Here is a 14,130-nt window from a genome sequence, read left to right as displayed (position 1 = left end):
ATGATCAAATTTAGGAATAAGTTTGGATTGGGGTGATCAAGGCTTCACAGACTACAACTCACCTGAACCTGTGAGCCTCCACTTAAAGGAAAGTATACAGTATGACTAACTGAATAGCGAAAACATGCGCTTCATCCTTTCTAATCTACAAAACCATAAAACATGTGAGAAGACGAGAGGAAACCATTAAGTGTTTGGTCAGGGAGGCGTCGCTACAGTCCAACAGTCTAGAAGTCAAGAGTGAGCAAACATCTTTGATTAAATGTATGGACGGTACATGTACGATAAACTGTATAGCCTGCAGACTATTTTCTCTCTTCACAAATTAATAAATGATAAGAACTCCATTTCCACACCTCAAGTGTGAAAGCAAAAGGGTTTTGTTGTATCCTCTGAAGGCTCACTGAGGGACTCGCCCTGAGTGTTTTACAGGTGCAAAGATATTTGCCTGATATGGAGACAAGCCTAATGGCTTTGTCCTTTGAGCTCATTTTCCTTGCAGAGGAACCCACCCAGTGGGGAGTATTGTATCGTAAGGTGGTTTGAGGCTATTGGCCAGTAATAGATTTCTGCAAGACAAAATAGTTCAATTATTACCAGAAAGGTTCCTTTAAATGGTCCTTTATCTGGTGCTGTGTTGATACAAGACTGTTATGTCAGTTTATGGCTTGTAGCATTTGTCATCATTTTCTTCTTAGTCATTGTAGAGTGATGTTAAACTCCCCGACAACTTATAAGTCACGTTTCTCATGGCAAGGGAGAGTCAAAGACTTTGAACTCAAAAAACTGAAGTTGTACCAACGTATCAACTTTTGATAGTGAATGAAACAACAAGAATTCACTGATCAGAGCTGCAGCTGTGGCTGCTTTGGAATATTTGGCAGTCCACATTATTATTTCATTTCAAAATGAGAGATTATAAAGTCAATAGAGCCACAAACTTTGATCATGTGTCACCTCCACGTGATGATCTTGATGTCAGGGTCCAACCCCCGTTCTTCTAGCCCCATCATCAGACTTTGTTTTCATATCATTATTCAATTGGACATCACGTTGAAGTTTGCCATTTTGTTTTTGGCTGGGATTGTTATTTTGCATACGGTTGCTAGGAGCACTTCAATTTCAGTTGATCAAAGATGATATGCATATCTAGCTGTTGTTATGTCTGTAAGTGGACTTACAACAACCTGTATCTCAACCATATTTGTCACCGATCCACTTTCCGTCCTCTTTTTGCGCTCACAAAACTCTCATTGACTCAGCTGTATTTTCTAACTAGAGAAACAATAAACACAACACTGGACCAGATTGAATCTAGATTGTGGCGCTATAGAGGTCTGTAACTAGAATACATTGTGTCCGCATCCTGTTGCCTTTAAGCATCCAAAAGGTAGAGAGCACATGGCAGCAGGCAAAAGAAGCCAGACTGTACTGCTGTGCTGAGACACCCAACCTGAGGTCTGCCGTCTGTCATTTAGTTTGTGGTAATTTGATTACAAACAAAGGTACATGGAAATATGCACAATATCAGCATAATATCAACTAATAAAGGTAAAATAAAGTAGACCGTTTATATTTTCTAATAAAAAATGTCCCATTTTGTTCCACTTTAAGTAGCTCCAACAGAGAGGAAATCATTAATTCCACACATTGTCAAACATATATATCAGCTTCTCACTGAAGCTATACAATGTGAAACCCAAGACTTCAAGTTTTCAAACGCAAGACTTCAAGTTTTTATTACCGCACCAAATGGAAATATTTCCCCAAATTTGGTATATTTGAGAAATTAAGGATCTCAACAGGAATGTAAAACAAAATTTTGCTCTCAACATTACTTACACGCACAACATCAGTAAGTAATGACTAGCCCATCAGTGTCCATTTGTCATAAGATTTCAAGGCCGCTCAACATGAAAGTGACTCAAGATGAATTAATCACACTTTCAACAAACATCCTGACTGGTAATCCCATCATTTACAATGGCAAGTTTTCATACACACCATGCTCATTGCAAACGTTCTTCACCCTCCAGTCTTTGTGTTTGTCCCGACAGTAACTCCCTCACTGCAGTTCACTATGGGAGAGCTGAGACTACAGAATGGACTCACTTGTTTTTAAACCTCTAACACTTTCTAACTACTGAGCAGTTCACCTGAGACAACATTTTTTAAAACACACGTAGCGTCTTGGAAAGCAACCCTCCTCTATTTCTGATATTATCTTAAAATTTCTGATAGCATGTCAGCTGTTCTGGTATCTCTCCAATCTCTGATAACAACATGTTCTATTCTGAGAATATTGGGAAGGGTTGAAACTGGAGGGAGTCGAAAATGTGTGCACATATGTGTGTTTGTGTGTGAGAGTAAGTGTGTGAGCGAGATGTGTCTGTGTCTATCCGGGCTCCCCGTGGTCATTCTTATGGTCTTCTGAGTGGGTGGTCTGTTCCAAGAGAGGAGCACTGGAAACATTACACCTACATACACACACATACGCACACAAACACACACAAAGGGAAACTGGGAATCACACCAACGCAGCACAGTAGAGGGTGGAGCAGGCAGAAGCCTTCTTCCAGATGTGTGACATTAATTTAGTTGATCCAAAACATGAACCGGTAGCTCCCACTCACTCATCACCACTGCGAGTGTGTATATGTGTTTCTGTATGTGTGTGTGTGTGTGTGTGTGTAAAACAGACTTTCTTCTCACACTGACTTTACTTTTTAACATTCGCACACCTAAAAAATACACCTGCAAGTCTATATTTATATACAAAAGTTCTGTATGTTTTTGTTTTTGGTAGACTAGAGAAAAGAAAGGATTCAATAGAAGAAGAAGAAGAACCCACTGATACATTTTCTTGAAAGGTGGAAGAAAAGATGGAGCAGAGAAGACCGGAGGGAGACGAGGTGTCCGATGAAAAAGGGGAAAAGATGAGGAGCTGAGCAGGTTATGAGAACAGTATCCACTCTGACCCACAGAGCAGCGCCCCTGGACTTTCGTACAATACTTTTCACCGGGGAGGAGAGGGGGATACGGTACATGGAAAGACAAAGAGACAGGGAGAGAGAAAGAGAGAGAAAAAAAAATGAAATTAAATCAGAAAAGCGGAGGAGGAGAACGAGAAGATATGTAGGAGGACGGAAGTGGTTGATTGGGTCCTCCCTAGGGATTCTTTTGTGTAGATTGTTCCGCATTTCACTTCTTTCACTCTTTCCCCTCCACCTCCCTCTTTTCTGACATCTGAGGTAGATTACAACAGAGACCTTGGGTCACATTTATGACTTAAACCAAGAACATATGTTGTGTGCGCGCGTTTGTGCGTCCATTTCAATGCAGTGGGATTCCCCTCCGGTCCCTGAGTGGTGGTCAAATTTATTTTCTTGTCCATTGTCTCTTGCTGGGATATCAAAGGACTATTGTTTGTTGATCAGCAAGGGTGCTGCAGGTTACTTGCAGGTCTCCTCTCCTCCCTTACACCACTTTTTCCGCCCCTTCTTATCTAATTTCTCCCCCCTAAACGGAACTTTTAAGTATGTCAGATGTACCGCAGAAAATACCAGAAACAGAGGATCAGCACTTCCACTGAAACCCTTATCAGATTTGAACAGATTAAATGTGGTTGTGTCTCATTTGTGTGATTCAAGCCATGACGAGGCTTATTTTAACACTGTATCTGTGCTCCATGGCTTCAAAAATATAGATTTAATATAAATTTCATGGACAAAATAAACACAACTTGCAGCCACATTTGAGCCCTGAAATTCAGTCAGTCATTCATAGCAGGTAAAAGAAGAAAGAAATCAGTCCATTCATTTCAGTACAAGAGAACATCTGTAAAAGTGTCAGTTGACTTTATTAGGATCGGCTTCACTCAGTTGAAGAAAAAACAACTTTTGTCTTTGGAACGTTTACCACGGAAGAAAAAAAAAGAGATCTATAAAATAAGCTGTTGGAAGGACAAAATATAAAACATTAAAATATCTTTGACAGGAAAACAAAAAAAAAAGGCTCAAATATTTTTGTTTTTTTTGGGATGCAGGGCATTTTCCTCTTTTTGCCCTTTTGTTTATAAAACAAAGCTAATAACATAAGAGGAAAAAAAAAATCAAGTTATTTACAGTGCATATATTTACATTAAGGCATTTTTGCTGGGGAGAAAGACGGCTGATCTGATAAACCCCCTCCCCCTCTTCCCCCAATTCTACACAATCAAATAAATAGTCAGATTTACCATGATACATTACAGTGCTATATTATCTTTACGCTACCTGCAGTGAATGAACAAATACAGTTATAGGTGCAGGCTGAATCACACGATCAAAATGGACAGTCGGGCGTGAATCAACATAACGCTCTGTCCATGTTCGATTGACTGATAGAGCCCAGTTGAGAGTTAGTTGTGTACAGAGTCTAGAGAGTGAAAACCCTCAAAGACCTGGGAGAAAAAAAACAAACAAACAAACAAAAAAAAATGTCAGGAAGTCCGTGAAGTAGCCTGAGCAGAGCTGTTACAATGGATGATGGGTAACCTTGTTATTTTACAAGAGAGTCAAAGATTAAATAGATTTAAACATAAAAACAGCACCATGAGTGTTTAAAGGACTGTCACATAAACCAGAGAAGGAGGCACTTAATAAGGTGTCTTAATGAAGATGATGCATGGCTAAAAATTTGAAAGAAAACTGGATGAGACAGATGCACACTAATTGAATTTTGAAGACGCTTTATCTGCATCAAATGCAGTCATTTCTGTTTTAATTCTGAGATACGTCTAAAGCTCCTGCTTACATTTCTCCACTTGGAAATCCGCTGAAAGACAAACTGAATAATTAATCGCCTAATTGCTGCTCTTTAGCAATTGTCCACCCCCCTCTGTTTCTCAGTCATCCTCAGATCTCTCTCTCTTAAAATCAAAAATCTTTCTCTCTCTCTATCTCTCTACCCTCCTTCCCTCCCATTTTCCCCTCTGCACTATCTTCCCCTCTCTCCAGAGTATAAATGCCTTCAATTTTTAATATCTCAACAGCAATGATTTATGTGGCGTTCACAGAAATTCAGTCCAGTAGTGATAACAATCGTTCCAGTGGTGAATCAGATGCATTGGGCCAAAGAGGCTCCGGCGAGATAACCAATTCTAGTGCAAACCAAAGGATTTGGTAAAAAGAACAAAAAAACAATTCAAATCTGGATATTCCAGTTATATAAACAAACTAACAAACCAAGGAGTAAACAAAGATTTGGCTTGACTAGTTTGGAAAACAAAAGCTTCTCCTTTATAAAAAAAATAATAAGGAAGCCAGTTCTGTTAGAACAGAGACAAAAAGATGTACAAGTTTTGAGTGGTAAGTGCTTTCATTCCAGTCACACAAAAGAGTCCAAATGGACTAGAAATACATTTTTGGAGCTACCATTTTCTTTTTTGTAATTTTTCTTCTTTGTATTTTCTCAAAGAAAGCAAGTCTATATCGAGTATATCTGGAGGTTAAAGGACCAGGAGCTTCATCTGGCTGATATCTTTCTACTTTACAACCTCCTCAATTGTTCCACTCTGGGTTAAGAGCAACACGTTTGTTAGGCTGTCGTACCATCTGAGCACATGATAGCAGCACCAGGAGAAGCTGTGGTGTCAGTGAGAGCCGCTCTGCATCAGACGGCTCGTAACATGGCGGGGAGATGGAGCGAGTGCTTTATGTGAGTCAAGATAGTGCTTGTGTGTTCATAGTGTGTGTGTGTGTGTGTGTGTGTGTGTGTGTGTGTGTGTGTGTGCGTGTGCGTGAGTCTGCGTGGATGCTGCTAGTTCTGGTGTCTCTTCATGTGCAGGGCGAGATGGTCGGATCGGGAAAAGGAGCGTGAGCAGACGGCGCACTGGAAGGGTTTGGCGCCCGTGTGCTTCCGGTAGTGACGCGTCAGCTCGTCGGAGCGAGCGAAACGCCAGTCACAGCTGTCCCACGTACACCTGTATGGCTTCTCACCTACGGGGGGAGAGAGAGAAGAAAGTGTGAATGAGTGCAACAGTGCAAACAGTAGCACTAAGCTGAAATTCTTGCTCGACTACTCAACACCCTTTTCTCTATGACAGAGACTTAGAGATTTAGAGTAATGACTCTTATTATCATTAAAACAAACACTAATCCCCCGTTACCATGATTCATGCAGCTGGGTGGAGGAACTGGGAAAACAGGCTTTACTGACAAGTACAGGTGTCTAACAACACATCCAGTCATACCGCTGTCACAGACATTCATCAAACACTCAAACACTAACGCTGCACAGTTTCCCATGAACGAGCAACCACTGACTTTCTGTTAAATAAATGTAGTTTGTTTGTCTGTCTGTCACATTGTCATTCCAGTAATGTTCATCTGGATACCTGAGCACTAGTATGGCCTGTCTCCTTCAGCTCTCTGCCTGGTTCTCTTCTATGTGAGAGCCCCATTTTCATTCCCAGTGCATTACATACCAAAGACTTTACAGCAAAGTAGTATTACTGTCATTTCATCCACTTCTATATAAATAGCTCTGTTCAGTATAAGGCTGCAACTAAAGATGATTTGCATTAACAATTAATCTGTCAATTATTTTGATTACTTATTTTAAATGGTTCATGTCAGAAAATTGTAGATCAACATATCTCTAAAACTTCTTGTTTTGTCCTGACCAAGAGTTCACAACTCAAAAGATGTCCTGTTCCTCATAATAGAAGACTTAACTTGGTTGAGTAAACGATTAATCAACTCATCTGTGCAGCACTTTTTTGTCCAGTTGTTATTTACATTTTAAAATTAGGTTGCAAACCTTTAATTTGTTTGCTTCTCCATATAATTGATTAAAGAATTCCTTAAATGTGAAGCACTGTACTGTCAGATCCTATGTGACAACCAGCTGTCTCTGATGGAAACTGTGCTGTTAGGTCAGGCAGTTTTTGTGTACTTATTTATTTTGTTTCCACATATAATATTCATAATAGGGTCAAATATATGTTGAATATATATAATTCTACTTCTTGAAATCTCCCTGTGCAAAAAAGATTTTTTCAAAAATTGTGTATCTTTTTGGAAATAAAGCCCGTTACTCCTCACACTGTTAATAGTTTCCATTCAAACTACTTTCTACTTAAGAAATAGACCCTGTGAAATGTTGTTAAGCGTGTCCTCTGTGATTTACTAACACTAAAAAAGAGACTTTGCTTTAAATGTAAATTTATTATGCTGTGAGCTCCACAAATATAATTCTATGCACTTCTATTTGCATAAAAGCAAAACTATCTCCATGCTTGAGGTAAGTAAGAAAACATGTTTTTTTTGTAATTTGGGAGAGCCTGCCCTTTAAACAAGCAAAGCCAGCTCTGCAGTGTCACTAAAAACAACAACAGTAAACCTATTACAAAGTTAACCACAGACAGAGTAACCAAACTTACACACACACACACACACACACACACACACACACACACACCTGAAACTGAACACAATGAGGAGAGACAATGAAAAGATGCTGAGAAAAGAGTAAAACTGGGAGGAGTGCTCAGTTCTCACAATACACTCACAAACACATGCACCCATGCATGCACATACGCACGCACACACGCACGCACGCACGTACACGTACACACACACGTACACACACACACACACACACACACATATATAGACACACAAACAATCAGGGTAATGGATGTTGATGGAGATTAGGGTGGGAACTCCCACAGGGACCCAAACGCATTAGGAATCATCTCATACAGATTACTGACAGGTATGTGCGGACCCGTGTGTGTGTGTGTGTGTGTGTGTGTGTGTGTGTGTGTGTGAGAGAGTGCGTAAGTGTGCATTCAAGCGGCTGAATAAGAGAAGTAGAATGAGTAACAGACAAAGATAGAAATAGAGACAGGAGGGAGGAGGGAGGAGGGGTGGAGGTGATGGTGAGGGGGGGTTAGATGCAGGATGGCACAAAAGCAGCTGAGTGGATGATGAGATGAATGAAAAAAAAAACGTGAGAAAAAAACTAAGTGAGATGGACAAAAAGCAGAGAGGATATGGAAGCTGCTGCTGCTGCATCCCTCTTAATGTGTCATGTTTTCATCTTGTGGTCTTTAATAACTGCAATCGGTCTGCAGCATGAATGACGCCATGTCTAATTTTCGTGTCATGTTCCCGGTACCGTAATGTGAAGCAAGCACACCCCACGACCATGTTCTGAACAAGCAGTTCAGATTCATAACTGCAACAGATACTGGATCGCAAAGTGAGTTTTGATTGTGTGTGACTGTGTCAGTGTGTGTGTGTGTGTGTCCAGATGAGTGAGGAATGTGTAGATATCAACAGAAGCTTTGTTTAGTTAGCTGGAGCGAGGTGGGGCCCAACACCTAAGCGCTTGTTTGTTGACTTTGCTCATCCAATACTAATAGTTGAAATGTAAATGTGAAAGAAAGATATATAGAGAGAGAAAGATAGAAGAAAAGAAAGGCAGAATGGACAGTGAAGTACACACACACACACATGGTGACAACATACTCAACAACATACTCCGCACTGACAGTGTTTTGTTTATGGTGACAAACTAGTATCATAAAAGAGCATTAAAAGCATTTGAATGTCGATATTTGAACAGGCACTGGGATCCGAGTGAGATGGCACCACACGTCTAGCGCTGACCACATAGCCCGAGAGTCATCCCCTGGCAGAAGTGTGTCACTTCCACCTGTTTTGATGGAATAGTATATTGGGCAGAGGATGGGAATGGGGTAGGATACATTTACACACACATGCCAAGAACACAACACCCTGCCTAGCAACACGGTGCCAGGGCTGATACCGAAATACGAGTCGTGTATGCACAGCGGCGTCATTTACTTTTTTCTTTTTTTTTTTTTGTGACGGGTTAGAAAAGCGGGTATTAATTAGAGGAATGTCTTACCCGTGTGAGTCCTGAGGTGGGCTTTCAGATGAGACGACTTGGTGTAGACCTTCTTGCAGCCTAACGACAGAGAGGGAGATAAACACAAACAGAGGGCTTCATCCAAATCCAAATAATTCACATGTGCAAGATATGCATTTACCCAATAAACCGAGCTTTGGTATGCTAGAAATTTTTGAACTAATGAAGAACAGAAGCTGTTTGGAATGGGGTATGGTAAATGTTGGTTTTGTAGAAAACACAATAACTGCTCCAACAAACTCAGATTTATAAAAAAAAACAAACATCAGTGTTAAAAGATGGTCGTACTTGGTGCTAAATGTGGTGTTTTTACAAGGAAATTCATTCAACCGCATGCCAATAATAGCTCAGAATACTCCTTTATGAGACATATTAAGTCCGTGATAACAAAAATGATGATGTATCAATATGTAGATTACAATGTCAAAAGGGTCACTAAGACTTTGAATGATTTACAAAAGATATTCTTGGTCTGTATTATCACTTTTAAAAAAGAGGAACTGAATTTCATGAGTTGCAAACAGGGGCAGCTGCAGGAGTGTGACTAATACACACTCAGGTAGAAGTGCGGATCCATCATTGCGTGGATATGATGGATCGGCTTCATCTAACTTTAAAGAAGTTAGACGTGTGCTAACATGCTGCAGGAGGCTCTGCTTAAGCCTATTTTACACGCTGCCACAGGCTAGCTGACATTACATGCCCTACAAGTAGCTGCACATCGTGTGGTTATACTGTGTGTGTGTGTGTGTGTGTGTGTGTGTGTGTGTGTGTGTAAAGGGATCTAACACCCTAAAAAATATAAATGCTGTAATGCAGTGGTTCTAAAATGAAAGAACTCCCACGTGTCCCCAGCATACAGGGGAATCATTTATTTTCACTATAATTTCAGCCATATGTAACACAATGAATGTATTTTAAAATGTGTTTCATACACTTCCTGTAATAAAACATCTAAAAGCAAAACTCTTATCAGATGGATGTCTGTGGTCTGATTATCAGTCAGTTTAGGGACGCTTGACATATTCAAGTGTGTGCCTGTATGCAAATGTGTGGGAAAAGTGCCAAATAACTTCAGGAGAACAAGCTGTTTTTCTTTTTCCAGTCATGCCACAACATTCACAATCATGTGTCTAATAACTATTCACACATGCACACACGCATGCATGTTCATTCCACAATTATACCAGTGATGACTTTAGAGCCACAACCATCTATGAGAGTTCACGGCTGACAGTGTCAGAGGCATTTGAGGTGTGATTATAAATGCAGAGTAGCTTTTACAGCACAGTTAATTGAAAGGCCTGTTCTATGCTCTGCGTCTAGTACACATTGTGACTCATAGTCCTGGGAAAGTCATTCAAAACACAACATATAATTTCAAAAAAATGCACTGCTGTCTTAAAATAAAGCTGGTTTTCTTACAGCTGACCCTTTCTGAGTGACCAGATATTCACCTGACCGCAGCTCAGGGTAAAAATAAACACCCTCTCACACAACAGTGACAAGAGTCAGCATGCACAGACTTTACAGATGTGTTTTTTGTCCTAACCTGGATAATCACAGTGGTGGATCCGTCGTTTCTCCAGGTCTGGGTTGTTCCTCCGGTTGTAGCGGATAGGCACTGTGGTCTGAGCTTGGGTTGGGGTTGAGGCTGCTCCCGGGGCTTGGGAAAGGCCTGGTGCTTGGCCTGGTACCGACGTGGGACCCGAAGTGAGGGGAAGGGCTAAGCTGCCTGACCCAGGGCCGGCGCCGAGTCCAGGGCTGCTGCCTGCCAGTTTGGAGGCGATGGTGGCTGCGTACGAGGGAGGAGGAGACATGGTTTGAAGCAGCTCCTTCTGCCTGTCAGGGCTGCCAGGCTCAGAGCTCGGCGGTGAGGGCGGCAGGTAGGGCACCTGCTGCTGGAGGAAGTGGGGGTGTGCCTGAGCGTGAGGATGCGTGTACGCCCCGCCACCCAGACCACAGTACACCGGCTTAGCCGTCTGCTCCTGCTGAGACGCAGAGGAGGATACCGGCAAATCGTGGAAGGGTGAGTGGATTGCGGAAGTGGAAGTGTGTTGTAACTGCTGTTGCTGATGATGATGGTGATGATGCTGATGTTGGGCGTCCATACCATTGCCATGGTGATGGTCCAAGCCGGAGTTTAGGAGCTGAAACAGCGAGCCGCTGTTGTCGTGGTGGTGGAGAGCATGCTGCTCGAACTGTGATGACATTTCCTGTTTGACAAAGACTTCTGGCAAAGAATCACGACCGCCTCCCGACTGGTTGAAAACACTGGTGAAGTCCGGTAACCCTGCTAGTGTCATGTTTATGGCTGAGGTTTCCATGGCAACACCGCCACGGGCATGCCCAGAGGTGCTGCAGCTACTTGTGGGTGTAGTGTTGGGGCAGTGCGGCTGGAGGGTAGGAGAGTAACACGGTGCGGCAGGTTCTGTCTTGACTTGGATGAGACCTGTGTGGTTCAGGTGCTGAGGGGGCCGCGCCTGCTGACACAAGCCCATCCTCAGGTAGGCGACATCAGGGAGGTAAAGATTCATGTTGAGGGTGTATGGAGCCCCGGTGTGATCATCGGTGAAGAACTGATCCACAGCAGACTCTCTGTGTGACTTCTGCTGGCTGTCTGCAGCAGGAGGAAGGGGAAGAGGCTGAGGGGAGAGATACCGGTCCATCTCACACTTTGCCTGTTAATAAAAAGACAAATAGGAAAAAAAAGTGTGGTTTAGAAACATTTCATTTCATGTCAATCAATCAATCAATCTTTATTTGTATAGCGCCAAATCACAACAGTCATCTCAAGGCACTTTACACATAGAACAGGTCTAAACTGTGCTCTTCGGGTTTAATTTTAAAGAGACCCAACATTCCCACATGAGCAAGCACTTGGCGACAGTGGCAAGAAAAAAACTCCCTTTTAACAGGAAGAAACCTCAGGCAGAACCAGGCTCAAAGTGGGCGGCCATCTGCCTCGACCGGTTGGGATAGATAGGAGAGAGAGGAAGGATAGGAGAGAGAAGCACATTGAAAATCAACATTGAAGCTACTAGGTCCGGGAATGGAATCTGTCATCCGGACGTCTACAGACCCAGATTACCTGTGAGATGAGAAAGCATCGACAACTATGTTTAAAGTTAACTTTGGTAAAATGAGACGTACCCAGTCAGTCACAACTTCAGCAAGTGCTTCTCATGAAACTATTCTGGGGCGCTATTTTGAGAAGACAAAGGTTTGATAGGACAGTCACCACTAAAACATTTATCAAGTAGTCATCAATAGGCGGTTGCCACATTCCCTCTCTGCCTGCAAAGCTGAACTCAGAAACCTATCAGCTGTAAGGCCAACAGTTGAGGAACAGGACTCCAAAAAACGTCTCATATAAGACAGGTACAATTTTCAGATCTGCAGTTATGATGATCAAACTAGCATCACAGGTGCCAGCAGGATTAAAACTAGTGTATTAAAAAAAAAAAAAAAAAAGAAAAGTTGCTGAAGCCCTGCAGCAGAGGATGAAACAGCAACATGAATGGGAATGGGGAAACACCCATGCCTCCCTGTCCGCAGCAGCAGCAGTAGCAGCAGCAGCAGCAGCAGCAGTCTGGGGATGGGCTGCTATTTCTAGGCTCCTGATCCTACCAGCTGTTATAAAGACCTCTCTCCTCTCCTGCACAAGTTTCCTGCTGAACTTACTAGAGGGGAGGGGAGGGGAGCGGGGGAGGCAGAGTTACCGGGACCCTCTCTTTCTGTCCGAGCCTGGAGTCAGTTGTTGTCAGCGTGGTATGATGGTGAGGAGACCAACAACTGGTGACCAACTGGCTCCTACAGAAAACATGCGGTGAATGCAGGGGGGGGGGGGGGGGGTGCTGCTCAGCTTTACGTCCCAGCCTGCTCGTTTAATACCGCAAATAGCGCAAAAACAAGCCCGGTTTAACATCAAGCAGCGACACCGATTGAAATTAGGAGGCCAAAGCAAGTGGGCAAAAAAAAAAAAAAAAAAAAAAAAGCCTGACTCTACAACCAGTCTGCCACGCCCATTCAATGAAATACAGGCTGATCCATCACTAATGTGTTAAAAAAAAAGTCAAGTTTAAATTCTTATCCGTATTACCTGTGCGTAGTCATGTTGTGCAGCCTTGTCCGCGTCTGTTATCTTACAGTCCAAGCCGAACAGCGCCGAGTCCTCCAGGGGGAAGCCAGCGGGCAGAGGCGCCTTCTGCAGCGGGTAGAAGGGCTCCTCCTGCCCGCCGCCACTCATCGTGAGAGTCGCGGCCATGAAAGCTCCCGATGCAACGCCGCAAAGATGATCGCTAGCCTCCCTGTTTATGTAAAATTAAAAAAATAGAAAGAAAGAAAAAAAAAAACAGAAGGATGCTACAGCCGAACCGGGAAGAGAGCGGAGCCGACGAGGTGTTGTGGTTCCTATATGTGTGTGTGTGTATGTGTGTATGCTGGAGGAGTTGTTAATGCGTGCCTGTCTGCTACATCTCCTTCCACTTGTTTCATCTCCACCACTAGCCCACAAACAGTTTTCTATCTCCTGCTGTAGGGCGGAGCAGGCCCAGTGTAAATACAGCACACGCACCGCCCACCAAACCTTTAAAAAGCCTTTGATCATTCATTCACTGGCCACCGCCCTACGCGCCATCTAAATACATTAACAGCGGTGTAAATGTGTCTCAACTCATAACACAACCTTTCATTTGTTTCCCCCCGGCTTGTTTATCAGGTCAATATCTGGAAAATTGATAAAGAGATTATATATATTGTTTTACAGACAACAAACATCATTTTATCATGTTTTTATTGTACTTCAGTGTCAAAACCTTTGTGACACCATTTATCTTCAATTATCAGCGGATCTTTTTTTTACTGTCACAATGGGCATTATCACACTTTTAAATAAAATAAATGAAACTCAGAAGTGAACTGAAGAATGGCACTGCTCTAGCTACTGAGTAATAACAAATAATATAAAATGAAAGTGAAATATAAATTACACAAATAAGGAAATCTATACATTTATATAGGCCTACATTTGGAAATATAAGTATTAAAATGTTAGTGTATATTGGCACAGTATGATGAAGAATAAAATAGAAGACAATACAAGGGCAAAACGGAAGTGGGATGTGCAGATTTTGCAGTATATAAAAATGTACATATGTCACAGTTGTGAAGCAAACTACAGTATAATCA

At 42.3% G+C, this 14,130-nt stretch overlaps 1 protein-coding gene across 1 annotated transcript; it reads right to left on the bottom strand.

The window, feature by feature from the left end:
* Positions 1–5,799: 5,799 nt before the first annotated feature.
* On the bottom strand, positions 5,800–13,549 carry klf5a (Kruppel-like factor 5a). The gene is given in 7 exon segments (XM_053333103.1): positions 5,800–5,978; positions 8,920–8,979; positions 10,493–11,621; positions 13,043–13,212; positions 13,297–13,441; positions 13,443–13,507; positions 13,510–13,549. Coding segments are annotated over 7 exon segments (1,788 nt in total).
* Positions 13,550–14,130: the final 581 nt, after the last annotated feature.

Source organism: Scomber japonicus, chromosome 14, assembly GCF_027409825.1.
Source record: "Scomber japonicus isolate fScoJap1 chromosome 14, fScoJap1.pri, whole genome shotgun sequence".
Lineage (NCBI taxonomy): Eukaryota > Metazoa > Chordata > Actinopteri > Scombriformes > Scombridae > Scomber > Scomber japonicus.
The sequence above is the reverse complement of the archived record's forward strand: the minus strand, read 5'-3'. Positions and strand labels throughout refer to the sequence as shown.